This window comes from Portunus trituberculatus, chromosome 32 (assembly GCF_017591435.1).
Source record: "Portunus trituberculatus isolate SZX2019 chromosome 32, ASM1759143v1, whole genome shotgun sequence".
NCBI lineage: Eukaryota > Metazoa > Arthropoda > Malacostraca > Decapoda > Portunidae > Portunus > Portunus trituberculatus.
This window is the reverse complement of record NC_059286.1, coordinates 215,185-240,000: the sequence shown is the minus strand read 5'-3', so window position 1 is coordinate 240,000 and position 24,816 is coordinate 215,185. Positions and strand designations below refer to the sequence as shown.

Below are 24,816 nucleotides of genomic sequence, written 5' to 3'. Positions count from 1 at the left end.
TTGAATCTTCCGAGTCTTCCATCATCTGGCTTAGACTCAGGAGTCACTCTCTAACTAAATTTAACTGTGCTGTCTATCTCCCCTAACTCCTGTGACTATAGTAAATTCTTTGACTATTTAACTTCCAAAGTGGAGCACATTCTGTTCCTTTACCTTTTTGCGAAGATCTCCATCCTTGGAGATTTCAATGTTCATTACCAGCTTTGGCTTTCCTCTCCCTTCACTGACCATCCTGGTGAACTAGCCTTCAACTTTGCTATCCTCCATGACCTAGAGCAACTGGTGCACCCTACTTGTATCCCTGGCCATCTTGGAGATACGCCCAACATTCTTGATCTCTTCCTTACCTCTAATCCTTCTGCTTATGCTGTTACCTTATCATCTCCGTTGGGCTCCTCCGATCACAATCTCATTTCTGTATCTTGTCCTATTTCTCCAATCCCTCCTCAGGATCCCCAAAGCTGAGGTGCCTCTGGCGTTTTGCCTCTGCCAGTTGGGGAGACCTGAGGAGGTATTATGCTGATTTTCCTGGAATGATTACTGCTTCCGTGTCAGAGACCCATATTTATGTGCTGAACGCATAACGGAAGTGACAGTGTCTGGCATGGAGGCGTACATTCCTTATTCTTTTTCTCAACCTAAACATTCTAAGCCTTGGTTTAACCCAGCCTGTTCTCATGCTATACATGATAAAGAGGTTGCCCACAAAAGGTACTTGAGCTTTCCATCTCCTGAATCTCATGCACTTTATATTTCTGCCTAGAATCATGCCAAGTCTGTTCTTCAGCTTGCCAAACGCTCGTTTATAAATAGAAAATGCCAAAATCTTTCAAACAATAACTCTCCTCGCGACTTCTGGCATCTGGCCAAAAACATCTCCAATAACTTTACTTCTTCATATTTCCTTCCTTTATTTCATCCTGATGGAACCACTGCCATCTCTTCTGTCTCTAAAGCTGAACTCTTCTCTCAAACCTTTGCTAAAAACTCCATCTTGGATGATTCTGTGCTTGTCCCTCCCTCTCCTCCTCCCTCTGACTATTTCATGCCTTCAGTCAATGGTCTTAATAATGATGTTTTCCATGACCTGTCTGGCCTAAACCCTCGGAAGGCTTATGGACCTGATGGGGTCCCTCCTATTGTTCTCAAAAACTGTGCTTCCGTGCTTGCACCTTGCCTGGCCAAACTCTTTCAACTATGCTTAATCGACTTCTACCTTTCCTTCTTGCTGGAAGTTTGCCTACATTTAGCCTGTTCCTAAAAAGGATGACCGTTCTAATCCCTCAAACTACCGTCCTATAGCTTTGATCTCTTGCTTGTCTAAAGTTTTTTAATCTATCCTCAATAGGAAGATTCTTAAACATCTGTCACTTCAAAATCTTCTATCTACTGGTGATCTTCTGCTGTTTCTTACTGAGTCCTGGTCATCCTCTCTTAGAGATTTCGGTGAAACTTTTGCTGTCAGGTTAGACATATCAAAAGCCTTTGATACAGTCTGGCACAAAGATTTGATTTCAAAATTGTCCTCCTACGGTTTCTACCCTTCTTTCTGCAACTTTATCTCAAGTTTCCTTTCCAACCGTTCTATTGTAGCCGTGGTAGATGGCCACTGTTTTTTCTTCTAAATCTATTAATAATGGTGTTCCTCAGGGTTCAGTCCTATCACCCAGCCTCTTTCTATAATTCATTAATGACCTTAACCAAACGTCTTGCCCTATCCACTCCTACGCTGTTGATACCACCCTTTCCACGTCCTTTCATAGACGTCCAACCCTTCAGGAAGTCAACAGAGCACGCAGGGACGCTACAGAACGCCTGATTTCTGATCTCTCTATGATTTCTGATTGGAACGGTGAAAACGTAATAGTTTTTAATGGCTCAAAAATTCAATTCCTCTATCTATCAATTCGACACAACGTTGCAGACAACTATCCCCTCGTCTTCAATGACACTCAACTGTGTCCCTCTTCCACACTTAATAACCTCGGTCTGTCCTGTACTCATATTCTTAACTGGAAACTTCACATCTTATCTCTTGCTAAAACAGCTTCTATGAAGTTAGGCGTTCTGCAGTGTCTCCGCCAGTTTTGAAATCAAAGCTTTGTGCCAGACTCTATCAAAAGCTTTTTCAATCGTTTAACGTGACAACAAAAGTTTCACCAAAATCTCTACAAGAGGATGACCAAGACTCAGTAAAGGAAACCAGAAGATCACCAGTAGAGCGACCTTGACGGAAGCCATACTTGCAATCAGATAGAAGATTGTGAAGTGATAGATGTTTAAGAATCTTCCTATTGAGGATAGATTAAAAAACTTAAGATAAGCAAGAGATTAAAGCGTCACGCAAGCCATTCTTTTCTGAACACTCACCCAAGAAAGACCTTGCTACTGAAGAATGGTCTAGGACCCGAAATCGCGATCTAGCGAACATGACTAGCTTCGGCAAAGTCATATAGGCACTTAAGAAATATGACTAACATAAGATACAAGGAGAATATCTTGAGGGAAATAATCAATGCTCAATTAGCTATCACTTTCAATGAGATATGCATATGACAAAGATTCTTGCCCATATACACCCTCAACATATATATATATATATATATATATATATATATATATATATATATATATATATATATATATATATATATATATATATATATATATATATATATATAATATAATACATCACTATCACTCTTCTCATCTATTATCCATTCAGAGCAATTTACGTTACCTAACCATCATTATCTTTCACCCATTATTCGTCTTTCTTTTCTTTTCCCAATTCCATAAACTCTTCTATCCATTCAGCGTTTCTTTTCCATCACAGACTCCTTTTCACTTACCGCTTGTGCCTGGGTTTTGCTCCTGCATCTCCTGGCCGGGCAACTCTAGAATCTTGTAGGTTGTGATGGCCTCGCGTTCCATCACTCGTATCCTTACTGAGGCCCTCGGTACTCGCTGGTAGGGAAGAAGATAAAAACAGAAATTTAAGGGATCTCATAAATGGAAGAAAAGTAAAGTTAAGAAATGTAATACAGTGTAAAAGCTGGAAGAATAGTAGTGATGAAACAGTATATATCATGGGTTCTCAACCTGGAGTTCGTGAGCCATTATAGGGGTTCACAAAAAGATTTCCAGGGGTACTTAGATGGCTGATATGATGATATTGAGTCAGTGATATTGATATTGAGTCAGTGTCAATCACTAGATTAACATTTTGTAAAATTCTCAAGGGTACTTAGATGGCGGATCTAATAATATTCTTTGCACTACCATTGCATATTGAGTTTATGTCAGTCACCAGATTAACATTCTATTTGATATCAGATTACTGGAGGTTCCGGTAAATGGCCTTATAACTCGGGGGGTTCTGAACGAGAAAAAAAATGAGAACCTCTGGTATAGAAGCTTTAAAAATGGATAAATAAGTAGATAGATAGGTAGATAAATGTATTCTACCTTGTTTTGTATGTATATTTGGGTGTTTGATGCTGTTTTATTCCATCATATCCTTTCTTCTTATTCTTTGATCAATCTTTAAAGTATAGACAGTCCCTCTAAACGCAGATATGGATGAATTATTATAGATGAGTATTTAGGCATACATTCCGCCATTTACCTTCTCATTTCTCGTTCAGTATGGAAACTTCACTCAATCCCAAAAGAAAAATGTGCGGGAACAGACAACAATAAGCAACGTAACCAAACACAAGGAAGAATGACGCAAGTGTCGACAGTTTAGCATGATGGTGAGAAGAGATGCTAACGAGTAAGGCCTCGAGGAAGGAGGCAGTGAAGGTCATGTGTGTTGACAGTGCGTTTATTAGCGGCTGCAAAGGAGGGGAGGGATAGAAAAAGGTATTAGATCACGTTAAATGAGGTACGGTAGATTAAGAGTGATTGATTACGTTAAGAGGAAAGATAAAGGGTGTATATGGCCTTGTTAATGAGGAAGAAGATACGATGCTGATATGAATATGCTAAAGGAAAGATGTATTGATAAATTAAGACGTAAAAATCCAAGAATGTGTTGTACGAGATACAAAAGATTGTTCGTTAACATTGAGAAGGAAGGATAAGGGTGTTTAAAGGGGCATTTATTGGGAAGAAGATAAGATCTTAAGACACCAAGGAGAAAACTGTGATCAATATTTGAGGGTTATATAAGATAACTCAAGAGGATGACGCTTCTATTTCAAATACATATGGGATCTTATACTGTTTGTGGAAAATAGAGACTGGAATATCTTCAAACTATATTACAGAATAATCTCATAAGGAATTCATCTTAAGGAAATTAATAAAACAAAAGTTTTATATAAAGTATAGCAGCTTGAAAAATACATATTAAAAGTCAAATTGTGATATAATTTTTCTTTACATACATCATGTATGGAATGACTATCTTTAAATTCTTAAGAAAATAATTAAACATGGTTAAAAAATAAACATAAGAAAAAATAAAGAGGATCGCTTCCACACCATATACACAAGGGAAGGAAAGAAATCAATGCTTAACTAAGGTGTTGGAATGGATTTAAGCTATATGCATCATGTATAGTCTGACTGTATTGAAAAAGCTTAAGGAAAAATTGGCAGATTATCTAATGCCAAATGCAAACTGAAAATGCATTCAACACCAATTCAAGGTGTTAGAATGCCTTTAAACTACATTGTGTAAGAAACGAAAGGAAGATTCAGGTAAGTTAAATTCCAGAGACAAGTGACTCGCAGGAAGTGTATGCAGTTCAGTCACGTTACGTTAAAAAGGAAAAAAAAATGGGTCCGAACTGATGACGTTAGGCGAGAAAGGTTTGCGTGTGTGGTAAAGTAATGAGGCAATGAGGAGAGCTGACCTAGCTGCGTTTGCAGGAAAGAAAGATGAACTGTATTCCTTAGAGAAGAATAAGAGTGAAGATGAAGATGATGAAAAGAAAGGATGAGAAAAATGACGATGAGACTTATGATGCGGAGAAATAACCTTGTGAATCATATAAACTTGCTTACATAAAATAAACAAAATGAAAAGAGTATTATGCATGTAGAGGAAAGAGGCCATGTAATGAGAGCAAAATAGTTACAAAGGTCGAAAAAAGAATGTTCTTACATTGAATGATAATGAGAGGAATAAATAACCTTGTGAATTCCATCAAACAAAGGAATGAAGACCTATGAGGGAAGAGGTAAAGTAATTAACATAAAACCTTAATAGAGATTGAAAAACAAACCTTGCACACGTTGAGCAAATATGAGTTAACCTTAAACCAGTTAGAGTCCCTTTGCAATAAAGGGAAGAAGGAACGTATCTTGGGAAGTTGAAGGGGAAAAAGAAAAAAAAAAAAAAAGGAAAAACTTCGTAGCGTTCAAGGGAAACTCAATTGCTATGATTGCATTACGTGAGAAGGAGAAAGTCAGGCTTTTTTTCTTGCACTTGATGAGGAAGAACAAAGAACAGGAATGTGGGCGAAAGAGAAAGGAATTTCATGTAAGAGAGAGAGAGAGAGAGAGAGAGAGAGAGAGAGAGAGAGAGAGAGAGAGAGAGAGAGAGAGAGAGAGAGAGAGAGAACCAAGGACAAAGGTAAAGATATATAGAAAACGAACACACACACACACACACACACACACACACACACACACAGTGCGATTCCCACCATGGTGCAAGCGATTAACCATAAGGCTAGTGTACTATTATTCCTGCCATCCTCAATACCATCTCGATTGTATATTTTCAATATGTATGTACTGTACATATTGCAATTCGAATAAACCGTACTTTATTATTATCATTATCATTATTATTATCATTATTTCTATCATTGTTTTTATTATTATTATTATTATTATTATTATTATTATTATTATTATTATTATTATTATTATTATTATTATTATTACTATTATTGTTACTATTATTATTATTTTTATTATTATTATTATTATCATTATTATTATCATTATTATTATTATTATTATTATTATTATTATTATTATTATTATTATTATTATTATTATTATTATTATTATTACCATTATTATTTATCATTATCATTATTATTATTGTTATTATCATTATTATCATTATTATTATTATTATTATTATTATTATTATTATTATTATTATTATTATTATTATCTTATTATTATTATTTCTATCCATATTATTATTTTTTTATGCAAGATGGAAAGCCGGTCAAGGGCAACAAAAAAATGAAAACAAAGACTCACTGGATTGCCGATTCCCTTAAAGGCAATAAGAGTTGGCCAAAATTCAAGGACAAATGTCTTGAAACTTTTCTCTAATAAGAAGTCAAGTCGCTGGAAGATAGAAATACAAAAGCAAGCAGGGAGTTCCAGAGTTTACCAGAGAAAGGTATGAATGATTGAAAGTACTGGATAAATCTTGTATTAGACAATTGGACAGATTAGGGGGCGAGAGGAAGAAGAAAGCCTTGTGCAGTGAGGCCGCAGGAGGAGGGGAGGCATGTGTTTTTTTTTTTTTTTTTTTTTTTTTACGTAGGGAAGAGGGCCAGCCAAGGGCAAAAAAAAAGAAAGTTAGAAAAAAGCCCACTTGAGCTCTGGCTCTCCAAAGAGTACAAAAAGTGCTAAAACCCTCAGCTAGAATTAGGGGAGCAAATGCCTCGATACCTCCCTCTTAAAAGAAGACAAGTTGTAGGAATTCGGAAATACAGATGCAAGGAGGGAGTTCCAGAGTTTACCAGTGAAAGGGATAAATGATTGAGCGTACAGTACGGTTAACTCTTGCATTAGGGAGTTGGACAGAATAGGCATAAGAGGAAGAAGAAAGCCTTGTGCAGCGTGGCCGCAGGAGGAGGGGAGGCATGCAGTTAGCAAGATCAGTAGAACAGTTACCATGAAAATAGCGATAAAATATAGAAAGGGATGCAACATTTCGGCGGTGAGAAAGAGACTGAAGACAGTTAGTCAGAGGAGGGAGTTGATGAGACGAAGAGCTTTCGATTCCACCCTATCAAGCAAAGCTGTGTGACTGGAACCCCCAAACATGCGAAGAGTACTCCATACAGGGACGGATAAGGCCCTTATACAGAGTAAGCAGTTGGAGGGCGAGAAAACTGGCGGAGACGCCTCAGAACACCTAATTTCATAGAAGCTGTTTTAGCAAGAGATGAGATGTGAAGTTTCCAGTTAAGATTATGAGCAAAGGACAGACCGAGGATATTCATTGTGGAAGAGGGAGACAGTTGAGTGTCATTGAAGAAGAGGGGATAGTTGTCTGGAAGGTTGTGTCGAGTTGATAGATGGAGGAATTGAGTTTTGAGGCATTGAAAACTACTAGATTTTCTCTGCCCCAATCGGAAATCTTAGAAAGATCGGAAGTCAGGCGTTCCGTGGCGTCCCCGCGTGATCTGTTAATTTCCTGAAGGGTTGGACGTCTCTGAAAGAACGTGGAAAGATGTAGGGTGGTATCATCAGCGTAGGAGTGGATAGGGCAAGAAGTTTGGTTAAGAAGGTCATTAATGAATAATAGAAAGAGAGTGGGTGACAGGACAGAACCCTGAGGAACACCACTATTAATAGGTTTAGGAGAAGAACAGTAGCCGTCTACCACAGCAGCAATAGAGCGGTCGGAAAGGAAACTTGAGATAAAGTTGCAGAGAGAAGGATAGAAGCCGTAGGAGGGCAGTTTTGAAATCAAAGCTTTATGCCAGACTCTATCAAAAGCTTTTGATATGTCTAACGCAACAGCAAAAGTTTCACCGAAATCTCTAAAAGAGGATGACCAAGACTCAGTAAGGAAAGCCAGAAGATCACCAGTAGAGCGACCTTGACGGAAGCCATACTGGCGATCAGACAGAAGATTGTGAAGTGACAGATGTTTGAGAATCTTCCTATTCAGGATAGATTCAAAAACTTTAGACAAGCAAGAGATTAAAGCTATAGGACGGTAGTTTGAGGGGTTAGAACGGTCACCCTTTTAGGAACAGGCTGAATGTAGGCGAACTTCCAGCAGGAAGGAAAGGTAGAAGTCGATAGACAAAGTTGGAAGAGTTTGGCCAGGCAAGGTGCAAGCACAGAAGCACAGTTTTTGAGAACAATAGGAGGGACCCCATCAGGTCCATAAGCCTTCCGAGGGTTTAGGCCAGCAAGGGCATGGAAAACATCATTACGAAGAATTTTGATTGTAGACATGAAATAGTCAGAGGGAGGAGGAGAGGAGGACAAGCCCAGAATCGTCCAAGGTGGAGTTGTGAGCAAAGGTTTGAGAAAAGAGTTCAGCTTTAGAGACAGAAGAGATGGCAGTGGTGCCATCAGGATGAAATAAAGGAGGAAAGATGAAGAAGTGAAGTTATTTGAGATGTTTTTGGCTAGATGCCAGAAGTCACGAGGAGAGTTTGAGTTTGAAAGATTTTGACATTTCTTATTTATGAAAGAGTGTTTGGCAAGTTGAAGAACAGACTTGGCATGATTCCGGGCAGAGATATAAAGTGCATGAGATTCAGGAGATGGAAGACTCAAGCACCTTTTGTGGGCAACCTCTCTATCATGTATAGCATGAGAACAGGCTGAGTTAAACCAAGGTTTAGAAGGTTTAGGTTGAGAAAAAGAATGAGGAATGTACGCCTCCATGCCAGATACTAACACCTCTGTTATGCGTTTAGCACAAAGAGATGGGTCTCTGACACGGAAGCAATAATCATTCCAGGGAAAATCAGCATAATACCTCCTCAGGTCCCCCCAACTGGCAGAGGACAAGATACAGAAATGAGATTGTGATTGGAGGAGCCCAACGGAGATGAAAGGGTGACAGCATAAGCAGAAGGGTTAGAGGTGAGGAAGAGATCAAGAATGTTGGGCGTGTCTCCAAGACGGTCAGAAATACGAGTAGGGTGTTGCACCAATTGCTCTAGGTCATGGAGGATAGCAAAGTTGAAGGCTAGTTCACCAGGGTGGTCAGTGAAGGGAGAGGAAAGCCAAAGCTGGTGGTGAACATTGAAATCTCCAAGAATGGAAATCTCAGCGAAAGGGTAGAGGGACAGAATGTGCTCCACTTTAGAAGTTAAGTAGTCGAAGAAATTACTATAGTCAGAAGAGTTAGGGGAGAGATAAACAGCACAGATGAATTTAGTTTGAGAGTGAATGTTAAGTCGTAGCCAGATGGTGGAAAATTCGGAAGACTCAAGAGCGTGGGCACGAGAGCAAGTTAAGTCGTTGCGTACATAGACGCAACATCCAGCTTTGGAATGAAAATGAGAATAGAGAAAGTAGGAGGGAACAGAGAAGGATCTACTGTCAGTTGCCTCAGATAGCTGTGTTTCGGTGAGGAAAAGAATATGAGGTTTAGTAGAGGAGAGGTGGTGTTCCACAGATTGAAAATTAGATCTAAGACCGCGAATGTTAGCAAGATTAGTAGAACAGTTAGCATGAAAATAGCAATAGAAGATAGCAAGAGATGCAACATTTCGGCGGTGAGAAAGGACGGATAAGGCCCTTGCACAGATTTAGCAGTAAGAGTGTCGTGAAAAACTTACGGAAACGCCTCAGAACGCCTAACTTCATAAAAGCTGCTTTAGATGAGATGTGAAGTTTCCAGTTTAGATTATTAGGATAGTCCAAGGATATTCTGTGTAGAAGATGGGAAGAGTTAAGTGTCACTGAAGAAGAAGGGTTAGGTGTCTGGAAGGTTGTGTCGAGTTGATAGATGGAGAAATAGAGTTTTTGAGGCATTGAATACTACTAAGTTTTCTCATCCCCATTTATATACCTTAGAAAGTTTAGAAATTAGGCGTTCTGTGGCGTCCCTGCGTGATCTGTTAACTTCCTGTATGGTTGGTCATCCTATTACACACACACACACACACACATACACACACACACACACACACACACACACACACACACACACACACACACACACACACACACACACACACACACACACACACACACACACACACACACACACACACACACACACACACACACACACACACACACACACACACACACACACACACACACACACACACACACACACACAGACACATACACGCAAACATGCTCACTCACCTGTCCCGGATTGAGATGCACCATGTACTTGAATGAACCATTAACAGGGTGCAGTAGTTCCTCGTAGGTAACGTGGAAGGTGACCGCAGCAAGGCCACCCACGCTCGCCCGCACCTGCAGCTTCTGGAGGTCATTGTCCCTTTGGAGGAAGGTCAGATGAGGTGAAAAAAGGCTTTCAATACAAGTAATGTGACTTTTTTTTGCGAGGGTGAGGGGAAATGAGGAAAGGGAATTAGATTCTTTGCTCGGGTGTTGGTGTACTTAAATTATTTGAAAGAGATGATAGTTTTTTTTTTATATAGGAAAGAGGGCCAGTCAAGGGCAACAAAATATAAAAGCTCACTTGAGTGCTGGTTTTCATGAAGATAAGTAAAGGGTTGGCCAAAACTAGGGAGCAAATCTTTTGATACCTCCCTTTTAAAAGAACTCAAGTCATACTAGAATAGGGATGAGAGGAAAAAGAAAGCCTTGTGCAGTGAGGCCACAGGAGGGGGGAAGGCATGCAGTTAGCAAGATCAGTACAATAATTAGCATGAAAATAATGATAAAAGATTGAAAGAGATGCAACATTTCGGCGGTGAGAAAGAGGCTGAAGACATTCAATCAAAGGAAGGCAGTTGATGAGACGAAAAATTTTTGATTCCATCCTCTCTAATAAAACTGTGTGAGTGGAAACCCGCTAAACATATGAGGAGTACTCTATTCAAGGACGCATGAGGGTCTTTGTACAGAGATAGCAGTTGGAGGGGTGAGAAAAACTACTGGCGGAGACGCCAAGAACACCTAACTTCATAGAAGCTGTTTTAGCAAGAGATGTGAAGTTTCCAGTTTAAAATATGAGTAAAGGACAGACCAAGGATATTCAGTGTAGAAGAGAGGGACGGTTGAGTGTCACTGAAGAAGAAAGGATAGTTGTTTGGAAGGTTGTGTCGAGTTGATACATGAAGGAATTGTGTTTTTGAGGCATTGAACACTATTAAATTTTCTCTGCCCCAATCAGAAGTCTTAGAAAGACAGGCGTTCTGTGGCGTCACTGTGCCATTTATTGACTTGCTGAAGGGTTGGTCGTCTCTGAAAGGACGCGGAAAGATGTAGGGTGGTAGGAGTAGATAGGGCAAGAAGTTTTGTTAAGATCATTAATGAATAATAGAAAGAGAGTGGGTGAAAGGACAGAACCCTGAGAAACACCACTTTTAATAGAGATTTAGAAAAACAGTGGCCGTCTACCAAAGCAGCAATAGAACGGTCAGAAAGAAGACTTGAGATAAGTTACAGAGAGAAGGATAGAAACCGTAGGAGGGCAGGAGCTTTGTGCCAGACTCTATCAAAAGCTTTTGATATGTTTAACGCGACAGCAAAAGTTTCACCGAAATCTCTAAAAGAGGATGATCATGACTGAGTAAGGAACGCCAGATGGTCACCAGTAGAACGACTTTGACGGAAGGCATACTGGCGATCAGATATAAGATTGTGAAGATGTTTAAGAATATTCCTATTGAAGATAGATTCAAAATCTTTAGACAAGCAAGAGGTTAAAGCTATAGGACGGTACTTTGAGGCATTAGAACGGTTACCCTTTTTAGGAAGAGGCTGAATGTAGGCAAACTTCCAGCAAGAAGGAAAGGTAGAAATCGATAGACAAAGTTGAAAGAGTTTGGCCAGGCAAGGTGCAAGCATGGAAGCAGAGTTTTTGAGAACAATAGGAGGGAGCCCATCAGGTCCATAAGCCTTCTGAGGGTTTAGGGTGTTAGGGAGGGCAGAGAGGGGAGAGAGAACCATAGATGCTAACTAAGAACCCGGAGATTAGGGAAGGAGGGAGGAAGGGTGAAGGAAGGGGAGGTCGGAGGATGGGAGATAGATGGTCGTTCACACTGAGGCCACTACACAAATTATAATAATAACAAGGGCGTCGACAAGAATTATACCACGCTTTAAGGAAGAGGAGATGGATGGAGGAAATAGATGGAAGAGAAGGAGGAGGAGGAAGAGGAGGAGAAGGGAAGGAGGAGAGTGAAAGGCATAGCGAAAGAGGGTTGCTGTGTCATATTTTTGCTCGAGAGAGAGAGAGAGAGAGAGAGAGAGAGAGAGAGAGAGAGAGAGAGAGAGAGAGAGAGAGAGAGAGAGAGAGAGAGAGAGAATAAATAATATAACAACAACAACGAAAAATACAACATAAACAGGTAATACTACCACTACTACTACTATTACTACTAATGCTGCTGCTGCTACTACTACTACTACTACTACTAGTGCTGGTGCTACTACTACTACTACTACTGCTACTACTACTAGTGCTGGTGCTACTACTACTACTACTACTACTACTACTACTACTACTACTGCTACTACTACTACTACTACTACTACTACTACTACTACTACTACTACTACTACTACTACTACTACTACTATTGCTACTACTACTACTGCAATTATTACTATTATTACAACTATTTTCACATACAATAGCAACAACATCAACTACTACTACCAGCTTCTAACTACCTAATGAAAACAAATATAATTAATTATACATTTTTCTGTAAAATCACGTTATTTGTTGATTATCCTCTACCATCACCACCACCACCATCAAAGTCACCGCCGCCGCCGCATCCTCCTACCATTCTCACCTTAGCTCTAGTAGTCCCGCGGACTTCCCTTGCTGGTTGGCTTCCTCGTAGGTCCTGCGCGCCTCTAGCTTGTCACTCACGGCCCCCGTATAGTTGGCGCCGCCCACCTCCCTGTAAGGACACGCCCAATTAGCCCGGTTTGTTTGTGTGTGTGTGTGTGTGTGTGTGTGGGTGGGTGGGTGGGTGGGTGGGTGCTCAGGCGGTGTCAGGATTAATCTTATTATGGTTTGCTCATTTGATCGAAGAGGATAAGATGCGTACCCTCTTGCATCTAGCGCCACTCTTATCAGTTCCTGCATTCTCCCTCTATTAAGCCATTCTGATCTTGTGCTGGGAAATGTCTGAGACTGCTGAGCTATGTATTAGTTTACAAATAACTGGATTGATACAAGGAAAGGTAGTAAAAACATGGCAAGCAGGTTCATATTCTACGGTTGAGCTGTATTCGAAACTGTTTTTCCTACTTGTTTAAATATCAATGGGTTTAGAAAATATGGTAAGTTGTGCTATGTTTGTGTGAGAGAATCTTGTTGAAATGATGCCTGTAAGGGTTGTGACCGACTGACTCATTTCAGAAGAACGGGTCATATGAAGAAATTATGAAGATTATAATGCTACAAGAGGGAGTTAGGATGTAATCTGGCTCAGGGAGGGAATGTAGGGAATATGATAAGGTTAAGAGAGAGACATGGTTGTAAATTGTGTACAGGACTGTTCCCAGAGGCAAGGTAAAGAGTGTGTCATGTCGTTGTGGTGCAATGAGATTGAAGGTCCAATCGAGCGGGGAGTGAGGCAGGGTGTGTGCGGGTGTACTGTATGTAATTCACTGTTTGATCTGCTGCAGTCTCTGACGAGACAGCCAGACGTTACCCTACGGAACGAGCTCAGAGCTCATTATTTCCGATCTTGGGATAGGCCTGAGACCAGGCACACACCACACACCGGGACAACAAGGTCACAACTCCTCGATTTACATCCCGTACCTACTCACTGCTAGGTGTGTGTGTGTGTGTGTGTGTGTGTGTGTGTGTGTGATTCACCTCGGTCGCTTGCTGGTCACCCAGCCAGTCTTCCCCATTACGGAGCGAGCTCAGAACTCATAGACCGATCTTCGGGTAGGACTGAGACCACATAACACACTCCACACACAGGGAAAGCGAGGCCACAACCTCTCGAGTTACATCCCGTACCTATTTACCCTTAGGTGAACAGGGGTTACACATTAAGAGACTTACCTATTTGCCTCGCCGCTTACCGGGATTCGAACCCGGCCCTCTCGATTGTGAGTCGAGCGTGCTAACCACTACACTACACTGTGTGTGTGTGTGTGTGTGTGTGTGTGTGTGTGTGTGTGTGTGTGTGTGTGTGTGTGTGTGTGTGTGTGTGTGTAGTAGGGATGAGGTGGATGAGGTGGGGAGGGGTGCAAAACGGGTACAGGGGCGAGTGATACGGATCTTGCACGTCTGCAAACGCTCCCTAGATTCGAAAACTTAACCTTCGCCCCCTCAGGTAGTGTCTTTAGGGAGCTACCTTCTGCTAGTCAGCTGGGACAACACTCAGCAAGACCAATAGCTACTACTGACTACAGATTTCATTCAGGTTGCTGTATGTGCAAGCAAAAAAAATATGTAAATAAATAAATAAAAAATAAAAAAAAAACCTCGTATCAAGAATAGAGAAGAAACTGCTTGAGTCCTCTTGCAAGAATATCATGGCAGGAATGCGCTATTGAATCCCAGTTTTTTACATACATGATGAAGGAGGAGACAAGCGCGTTCTTAGGAATAGTCATCTGTAGCAGTAGTTGCATCTGTTCCGGGTCAGGATTGAACATCCTGGTGGCGACACGAGTAACTGCATACCGGTGCTCCACATCGGCCTCCACCACCACCTCCGTCACCAGGCCCTGTGCCACCTCGCTCTTGAAACAAAAGAGTAATATACTCATTACCTTGTGATCTGTTGAAAAAAATCATATTATAATGCAAGAAAAGAGGAAAGGAGGGAGTAAAGAAAGGAACAAGAGAGAGAGAAAGAATGATAAAAAGAAGGAAGGAACCAATAAAAGGAGGGAGATAAATGATATATTAAAAGGCCCCAGAGTGGAGCATTGGAATCCTTCACCAGCAGACTGGCACTGCGCTGCTTAAGTCAAACAGGCAGGCGTGTTAAGTGCGCCCTCAGGGGGAGGTGAGGAAATGTAAACAATCTCACGAGTAGCGAAGTAAACAGCACGTGTGGAGAGACAAACACTACAAAGGTATACGGCTCGCGGCGGAATGGGGGCGAGAGAGAGAGAGAGAGAGAGAGAGAGAGAGAGAGAGAGAGAGAGAGAGAGAGAGAGAGAATGCATAGATACACCATCACACAGACGGATCATTCTCACCATCCCTTTTCGCCTCATTGTACTGACAAATGCCTCAAACGACGTCTTTAATTGAGCGCAGCAAGTTACGCGTCACCTGAGTCAGGATTAAGAGAATACTCTTAATCCAGCCTGAGTGACGGGGCAGCAGCTGTCGGCCAAAAACGCCGCGGAATGCGCTGTGTTTCACACCTCGGAGGGCCATCGCGGCGATCCCGTCTGGTAGGTGTCTGTGCCCTGCCTGCCACTTTCTCTACACGCTGCTATTGGTGAGTCATGTACAGACAACGAGCTGGTGCAGGTCGTGGTACTCAAGACTCATGCCGTGGGCAGTGGAATGTGAGTCACCTACCCACACGGGTAGTAGCTGCCGGCGGAGGAAATTTAATGAGGCGTGTAAGAAGAAAAAAAAAATGGAAGCGAGAGAGAGAAAGAGAGAAAACCAACCAAGTGGAGCGAAGCTAAACCGGTTGTGGAAGGAAGGGCGACTGGGCACGCCGCTGCGACATTACTCTATCGTACACCTCTTCCTAGGATGCAGCAATCAGCAAAAACCACGCTTAGCTTACGTTACGATGGTGACACCACAGGGAGTATAGAGACTTGAACACGCGGCCAGGGAACGCGGGAGGACGAGGACAAAGGGCAGAGGACGCCGAAACAATGTAAGAAGACGAGGGTGGATTCCATATTCATGGAAGAGCCCTTACCAAGGAAGAGGGTAGATAAGATGAGACAAGGCGAGTCGGAGCAAAGAGAGAAGAACGAAGTGAGAGAACGATAGACAGATAGACAGTTAAAAGCATAGATTAGATAATTACACAGTTAAATGAACGGTTTCATATATAATTCATATTCACCAAAATAAAAAAGAAAAATAAAGAATAAAAATCTAATAGTTACGTAATACACTTGCATTAAGTTAGAAACAAAATGAATTAACAAGTATCTTAAAATAAGCATAGCAATATCTTAATAACCTTACCAATAACCTTAACAATAACCTTAACAATACCTTAATAACGCACAAACATTAGACCATGAGCAACGTGTTGGGAGTGATGGACGTATAAACAGAACGAACACTCGCTCGCACACAACTCGAGGAGGCGAGAGGACCGACACATCAGCTTCAAAGAGTGATTTTTCGCAGTCAATTAAAATGAAAGCTAACGACGCAGAGAGAGAGAGAGAGAGAGAGAGAGAGAGAGAGAGAGAGAGAGAGAGAGAGAGAGAGAGAGAGAGAGAGAGAGAGAGAGAGAGAGTACTGTACTAATTAACACCTGACGCTTAAGTAAAAGGTATATTGCACCACCAGACTTAGATGTATGGAGTGTATGGTAAATAATGCATAACCTGTACCTGAGTTAATCAATACATACATTTATGGTCACAGAGCGCTATAAATCATTTCAAACAGACACTCTTTAATAGGAGCCCTTCACACATTTAAGTCACCCATTAATTCTCACCATAACACCGTTTGGTCTACTGTATATATTTTCATCCGGCTGCCAGTTTCCTGAGCGGTGGGTGGGGAGGAGCCTTCGCTTTTATTATCCTCTATCTCTTATTTCAGATTAAGTATTGTAGCCTATCAGATGATACTTATTTAATAGACAAAAAAATCTTATTCTACTGTTGTTATGCCTGAAATGTATGATGGGAAGTATCTTTTATCTCCTACTTCAGATAAGGTAGTGTAGCTTATCAAAAGATTCAGATGCGCTTATAAATCAACTTCTGTTTGTTGTTAAGTTAATGTCCTGAAAGGTAAGGAAGATAGGTAGGGAACAGTTTTCGCTTTTGCTTTTCTCCATCTCTTACTTCAGATCAGATATTATAGCTTTTCATAAAACTCGTAAGGGCCAAAAGGTTCTTTGCGTACAAATTGAACATTTATTTTGTTCTTGGCTAGCTTACTTTCCGTTAAATGCAATACAGTACCTTGGAACTTTTGGCTTGGAGTTCCTATTCCATGAAGTCACTGGCATAGGCAAAAGAAGTATGTTCCTGGAGATACGGGTGGAAGAGAAGCGACTTGGTAGGAGAATGTGACGGTATGGGGAAGGAGGATGAAGATGAGGAGGAGGAAACACGTTCATCGACAAGGGCAAGGATGGAGGTTAAAGCGAGGTTAGTAAGGAAAAACAAATAATTCAGAAGTCGGGGAGAAGACACAGGGCAGCTCGGGAAGTAAGCAAGAGAGGAGACGAGTACTAAGCGGCAAAGTTCCTCAGTAAAGTTGAACACCATCAAAGTGATGTGAAAGATACTGGTGTAAAAATAGCGTATTCGACCTGCACTATGGAGACTGCACAGACGAACACCAGGCAGAAGCTGAGTAAGACAAAAAAAAAAAAAATAAATAAAATAAAATAAATAAATAAATGAAAAAAATAATTAAAAACATCACATACACAGTTCCCTTACCTACACTATACACACAGCACATTGCCATACCAACAAGCACCAATGACCTGCTTGACAAGTACCTGTAGATTATACTTTATCTTTTTTATACCATAATTTGTTTTTCTTTACAATTAAGATTTAATAGTGTAAAACAGAATATCTCGTGGAGTAAAAAAAAAAAAAAAAAAATTGTTACCATTCTGACTTCTTTGTACGTAAATGTAGGACAAAATAAAATGCTTTAGTGAAACAAAAAATTTGCTGTCACAAATTATTTGTAACTGAAGTATGATATAAAAAAAAGATTAATTAGTTTTAAGTTTTTTTTTAAACGTCTTGCAATACTAGCATAATATCAAATACTTTCGTAAGGACTTGAGACTTGTCGCTATATGAAATCCCTTGCAATTCCCTGAAAACACAAAACTCAATCAAAATAAACCTAAGCTCGCTCCAAATATACATAAAAACACTCAGACCTCAGACCACATTACGCTTCACATTGATTAGCATATAAATACGTCTATCAGACTTCATATATGCCAAAAAATCAAGATAAAAGATCTAGCAGGTATATATTCAAGGGTTGTGAAATATGTCCTCCCCCATTTCATTCTCTTGTCTTAAGTTACTTGCCTCCTACTATGGACCCTTTCAGCACTAGCTTTACTGCTCCTTATTTGACCATCCAAGGACTTTATCTTCTTTATTGCTCTGCTACCTATCCTGCAGCTTTCCTTAGCCTTCCTCTCTCTCTCTCTCTCTCTCTCTCTCTCTCTCTCTCTCTCTCTCTCTCTCTGCTACTACAAGGTTTATGAGAGGCAAACAGAAGTTGCAGTCAAGAGCTTAAGTGTGTGTGTGTGTGTGTGTGTGTGTGTGTGTGTGAAGGTTAGTGGGTGGTCTTGCTTTACCATTCCTTGTCACACAACCACATACACACACACACACACACACACACACACACACACACACACACACACACACACACACACACACACACACACACACACACACACACACACACATACACACACGCATCTTCCTGTCAGAATTTAGTATTTCATTGTATCTTGGGAGTTGAGGAATTTTTCCTCTCTCTCTCTCTCTCTCTCTCTCTCTCTCTCTCTCTCTCTCTCTCTCTCTCTCTCTCTCTCAAATTTCAAATTCAAATTCAAATTTAAAAGGTTTATTTAGCTTTTTACAAAAATCTTAAACTTATAGTGGACATGTTATGTAATACAGCTGGGCCCGTTAAATGAAAAAAAGATTTTACATTTTACAGGCTCCTATGAGATGCTTAATAACTAATTTCGAGACAGTTTAGAGAATCTTTACAACTTACAACTCTACAGAGTTGAAATAAAGGGAAAAAAAAAAAATACTTACCATAAATATTACAATAACGAGAAGAAAGAGAACTATCATTGCAATTTACAACTTCACTGTAGAAAGAAAAAATGCTAATAAAAATAAATAATAATGAGGAAATGATAGAAGTAACAAAATAACAATAACAAAGTGCATAATAATTAGTTAGTAACCTAATAACAATTGTTTTTTTGTTTTAATTTTGAAAGTAACCTTATTTTCACAATTTTTTAAATCGTCTGGGAGTTCATTCCATTTAATACAGCCAAAATAAGTCTCTCTCTCTCTCTCTCTCTCTCTCTCTCTCTCTCTCTCTCTCTCTCTCTCTCTCTCTCTCTCTCTCTCTCTCTCTCTCTCTCTCTCTCTCTCTCTCATAAACAGCTCACTTACAAATAAACTAAATAAACTGGACTCCTTTTAAACAGACAAAAAGAAACATCTTTACCCTACTTTTGGCGACAGACTACCGACCCTTAACCTTGGAATGAGGCTGGCAGGCTTGGGAAGCGAGACAAACGAAGGTAGGACGTAGGTAAGAGTAGGAGGGACAGGGAGATAGGAAGGATAGGATCATTGGATATTTTATGTAGGAGTCTGAGGCCAGTGAAAGAGGATATCTATCTCATTGCATCTGTTCCTGTGTCTGTCCGTCCCAGCTGGCGTCCCTAAGGAGAGACGCTGATGTCCTCCAGCTTGCGACCCATGGCATCCAATCCACTCAATTAGGCAGCGTGTGGGTTGAGTTCTGACCACTGCTCCCGAGTCATTGCTATAAGAGTATACTACACGCAGTTTTCCCTCTTTTCCTGAAGTCCATCTTCGATTTTTCGCCCCTGGCGCCATACGTCTGTCCTTTAGTACCGCACAAGTGAATGAATCAATTTATCTTTCTTCCTCCTCCAGATTTCAAAGTAGAAACAAAGACTTGGTTGCCTGTTATTTTTCAATTTCTTACATTGCTTTGTTTAAGTTTGTAGTTTGTTATTCTTTGGTTTAACTTCTAGATCGTGAAAATGAAACTGGTTCAAGGCTGTGAAAAATATAAAGAAAACTGGCGTTTCTTATAAAGGTTTCTCTATTTTGCCCTTTTCTCATTTTCCATTAAGCAATCAAAATAAAAGTGACTTTGTGTCACTGAGAATTTTCAATTACAATAATTAACTTTTTAACGCTATTTTGATATCCTCTTTTTTGTTCTCTCTATTTTCATTAATCGACATGGAAGAATACGTGAATGAAAATTACGAGGAATTCAAGAGTTAGTTTTCTTAAGTATTTTCTCACGTGACTTCTAGTTACTCCGTGAAAGTAGGAGACATGCACCTCGAATAAAGCTTTATCTCTTGTAAAAACTCTTCGCTCAGTTGTCTTGATAAATATGTCACGAGCAATATGTGTCACGCCTGAAGTGCAAGCCGGGCACAGCTGCAGGCAAGATGTGTGTGTGTGTGTGTGTGTGTGTGTGTGTGTGTGTGTGTGTGCGTTCGCGCGCGCGTGTGCGTGTGCGTGTGCGTGCATGTGTGTGCATGTTAGCGCGCGCCCACCTACAGGTCACTGACAAGGTCGCTGAGGTGCTAGAGTTACAACACTCGAACTGCTTGACCACTAAGAGTTCTATTTTATCACATTATTCATCAACAACCTCAATTCTCGGATATGGAGGAGGAGGAGGAGGAGGAGGAGGAGGAGGAGGAGAAGGAGGAGGAGGAGGAGGAGTGGGGGGAGAGGAGGAGGAGGAGGAGGAGGAGGGGGAAGAAGAAGAGGGAGAAGAAGAGGAAGAGGAAGAGGAGTAGGATGAGGAGGAAGAGAGGAGAGAAAGAAAGCGTAGAAGTCAATTTTAGTTCGCATACAGAAAGAGGACTTCACGAAGTGCTTTAGATGACGAAAGATCTACCAAAATAAAGGCGTTTTCAGTAGCGTCACCGCAAGGCCAAACAGGCAAACATGTTTGAGTTCACGCTGAACAGGACAGTGCTGAGGACACCGTCGGTGGTGCCAGACGACCGTGTCACTGTGATCTCAATTCCTGGGAGAAGTTATCGTACACATCAGTCGCCTGAGCCAGCACTGTTTTTTTTTTTACGTAGGGAAGAGGGCAAGTCAAGGGCAAAAAATGAAAGTTAGAAAAAAGCCCACTTGAGCGCTGGCTCTCCAAAGAGTACGTTGAGTGTCATTGCAGAAGAGGGGATAGTTGTCTGGAAGGTTGTGTCGAGTTGATAGATGGAGGAATTGAGTTTTTGAGGCATTGAAAACTACTAGATTTTCTCTGCCCCAATCGGAAATTTAGAAACATCGGAAGTCAGGCGTTCCGTGGCGTCCACGCGTGATCTATTAATTTCCTGAAGGGTTGGACGTCTCTGAAAGAACGTGGAAAAATGTAGGGTGGTATCATCAACGTAGGAGTGGATAGGGCAAGAAGTTTGGTTAAGAAGGTCATTAAGGAATAATAGAAAGAGAGTGGGTGACAGGACAGAAGCAAGAGGAACACCACTATTAATAGGTTTAGGAGAAGAACAGTAGCCGTCTACCACAGCAGCAATAGAGCGGTCGGAAAGGAAACTTGAGATAAAGTTGCAGAGAGAAGGATAGAAGCCGTAGGAGGGCAGTTTTGAAATCAAAGCTTTATGCCAGACTCTATCAAAAGCTTTTGATATGTCTAACGCAACAGCAAAAGTTTCACCGAAATCTCTAAAAGAGGATGACCAAGACTCAGTAAGGAAAGCCAGAAGATCACCAGTAGAGCGACCTTGACGGAAGCCATACTGGCGATCAGACAGAAGATTGTGAAGTGACAGATGTTTGAGAATCTTCCTATTCAGGATAGATTCAAAAACTTTAGACAAGCAAGAGATTAAAGCTATAGGACGGTAGTTTGAGGGGTTAGAACGGTCACCCTTTTAGGAACAGGCTGAATGTAGGCGAACTTCCAGCAGGAAGGAAAGGTAGAAGTCGATAGACAAAGTTGGAAGAGTTTGGCCAGGCAAGGTGCAAGCACAGAAGCACAGTTTTGAGAACAATAGGAGGGACCCCATCAGGTCCATAAGCCTTCCGAGGGTTTAGGCCAGCAAGGGCATGGAAAACATCATTACGAAGAATTTTGATTGTAGACATGAAATAGTCAGAGGGAGGAGGAGAGGAGGACAAGCCCAGAATCGTCCAAGGTGGAGTTGTGAGCAAAGGTTTGAGAAAAGAGTTCAGCTTTAGAGACAGAAGAGATGGCAGTGGTGCCATCAGGATGAAATAAAGGAGGAAAGATGAAGAAGTGAAGTTATTTGAGATGTTTTTGGCTAGATGCCAGAAGTCACGAGGAGAGTTTGAGTTTGAAAGATTTTGACATTTCCTATTTATGAAAGAGTGTTTGGCAAGTTGAAGAACAGACTTGGCATGATTCCGGGCAGAGATATAAAGTGCATGAGATTCAGGAGATGGAAGGCTCAAGTACCTTTTGTGGGCAACCTCTCTATCATGTATAGCACGAGAACAGGCTGAGTTAAACCAAGGTTTAGAAGGTTTAGGTTGAGAAAAGAATGAGGAATGTACGCCTCCATGCCAGATACTAACACCTCTGTTATGCGTTCAGCACAAAGAGATGGGTCTCTGACACGGAAGCAATAATCATTCCAGGAAAATCAGCATAATACCTCCTCAGGTCCCCCAACTGGCAGAGGCAAAACGCCAGAGGCACCTTCGCTTTGGGGATCCTGCGGAGGATTGGAAAAATAGGACAAGATACAGAAATGAGATTGTGATCGGAGGAGCCCAATGGAGATGAAAGGGTGACAGCATAAGCAGAAGGGTTAGAGGTGAGGAAGAGATCAAGAATGTTGGGCGTGTCTCCAAGACGGTCAGGAATACGAGTAGGGTGTTGCACCAGTTGCTCTAGGTCATGGATGATAGCAAAGTTGAAGGCTAGTTCACCAGGGTGGTCAGTGAAGGGAGAGGAAAGCCAAAGCTGGTGGTGAACATTGAAATCTCCAAGAATGGAAATCTCAGCGAAAGGGTAGAGGGACAGAATGTGCTCCAAGTTAAGTAGTCGAAGAAATTACTATAGTCAGAAGAGTTAGGGGAGAGATAAACAGCACAGATGAATTTAGTTTGAGAGTGACTGTTAAGTCGTAGCCAGATGGTGGAAAATTCGGAAGACTCAAGAGCGTGGGCACGAGAGCAAGTTAAGTCGTTGCGTACATAGACGCAACATCCAGCTTTGGAATGAAAATGAGAATAGAGAAAGTAGGAGGGAACAGAGAAGGGGCTACTGTCAGTTGTGTTTTGGTGAGGAAAAGAAGATGAGGTTTAGTATAGGAGAGGTGGTGTTCCACAGATTGAAAATTAGATCTAAGACCGCGAATGTTGCAGAAGTTAATGTAGAAAAAATTGAGGGAGGTGTCAAGGCATTTGTGGTCTTCAACAGAAGAGGTGTCCGACCTGGGGACATTTTTGGTACCCTCCCCAGAGGCAGACTCTGAGGCGTTGTTTATTTGGGGTCCCATTTTTCTTTTAAATTTTGATTTGGAGTGAAGGGTGTATGTGTGGTAAGTGCATGTAGTTTTGTGTGAAGAAGGAGAGCTGTCTTTAGAGGGTAGGCTGTGACTACCCTCTTGAGTTGTGAGACACAAAGGGAAACATTCAACGAGATCACAACTAGCTTTAATGGAAGGTTCACAGCACCTCCTGAACTAGTGCTATTAGATCTCACTGGGGTTAAGTTATTGTTTCGGTAGGTGTTTACTACTACTGTTGTGTTTACATCAAGACGTAAACACAGCAGCATAGTGGAAGAGTTTGGAGATTTATTCCTTGATGGGGAGTATTATAGGTCACCAGTGTTTCATCATTTGTATATGCCGAGGGCCGAGCAGCGCAATACTCATAAAAAACAACAGGTCTTCAGTCCTGGAAGTGGTTTGATCTACGCGGGCTTGTAGAAGTATGGCTGCGGTTTTCTGACGCCTTTATAATTGAATTACGTCAATAATTAGCAGATAATCTATTTTTACCATCATTCATTACTTTATGATATAAGGATTTGCAAAAATATTATAATTTTTTCACCTAATAATAGAAAAGTAACTCCATTATTGTATCGAAGTCACGACTAGAAGTATGGAATCGGACAACACCCACAACAAGGACGGATAGATGTGACATGTCACCAGCTACCACCAACTCCTTAATTTATTTCACGCCGTATTTTTTATATCGGTTCTCTCCAGTATGCCGCACAATATGTAAACGTAAATCTACATCTACAGTACCCACTTCTATGGCCTAACATACGTCTAACTATTCAGTTTTATTCGAAATGTAACTCCTTCTTGATCTCATTCCATGAGGTTGATGGAGTTGCTCCACGATGATTGGCTAAAAAGCGTTTGCCAAACGAGAGCAAACGCTTTGGAAAGGCGTTTGCTCGCGTTTGCGAAAACTTGCCTCCGCTTGACTCCGTTTGCTCCCAGCCGCGCCGCTACTGAAAACGCCTTAAGTGTACTGGATAGCAAGGAAATTATTTTGAAGGGAATTAGAAGACTTTTATTTTCTCTTCATGAACTTTGTCTATTGCAGCAACATTTCCAGTTACGTTTGGACACAGGCTATATTTCATGGATTTTGTTCTTTGTCAGAAAATGTAAAGAGCACAGAGGGAGAGAAAATATGAGATTTTACTTCTATTGTTAAGGGAGGAAAAGTAAGGTGCAGCTATATAGATTTTGGTATTTAATGAGAAGAAGAAAAAAAATATAAGTCTGAGTTTAATTTTGTTATTGTTTCAGGAAGGGGAGAAAACGATAAGGTTATGAATTTTGTGCTCTGAGATAAGATGAAAGGAAAATAAAGTTTCTTCTTTGTGGAGAAGAAAGACAAGAAAAAAAAAAAAACTACGCATTCTAGTGCGTTTTTTTGGAAAGGAAAATAAAGTTTCTCGTTTGTAGAGAAGTATGACAAGAAAAGATAAGAAAAAAACTACGGTTTCTAGTATGT

At 40.9% G+C, this 24,816-nt stretch overlaps 1 protein-coding gene across 1 annotated transcript in view; it reads right to left on the bottom strand.

The window, feature by feature from the left end:
- Positions 1–24,816, bottom strand: part of LOC123511826 (inter-alpha-trypsin inhibitor heavy chain H1-like) — a 175,506-nt gene that overhangs the window by 67,820 nt on the left and 82,870 nt on the right. Inside the window, exons 3-6 of the mRNA XM_045267873.1 lie at positions 14,441–14,610; positions 12,690–12,800; positions 10,057–10,195; positions 2,853–2,967 (exon numbers count right to left, since the gene is read on the bottom strand). Of these exons, the coding sequence (XP_045123808.1) occupies positions 2,853–2,967; positions 10,057–10,195; positions 12,690–12,800; positions 14,441–14,610 (535 nt within the window). The remainder of the gene's footprint in view (positions 1–2,852; positions 2,968–10,056; positions 10,196–12,689; positions 12,801–14,440; positions 14,611–24,816) is intronic.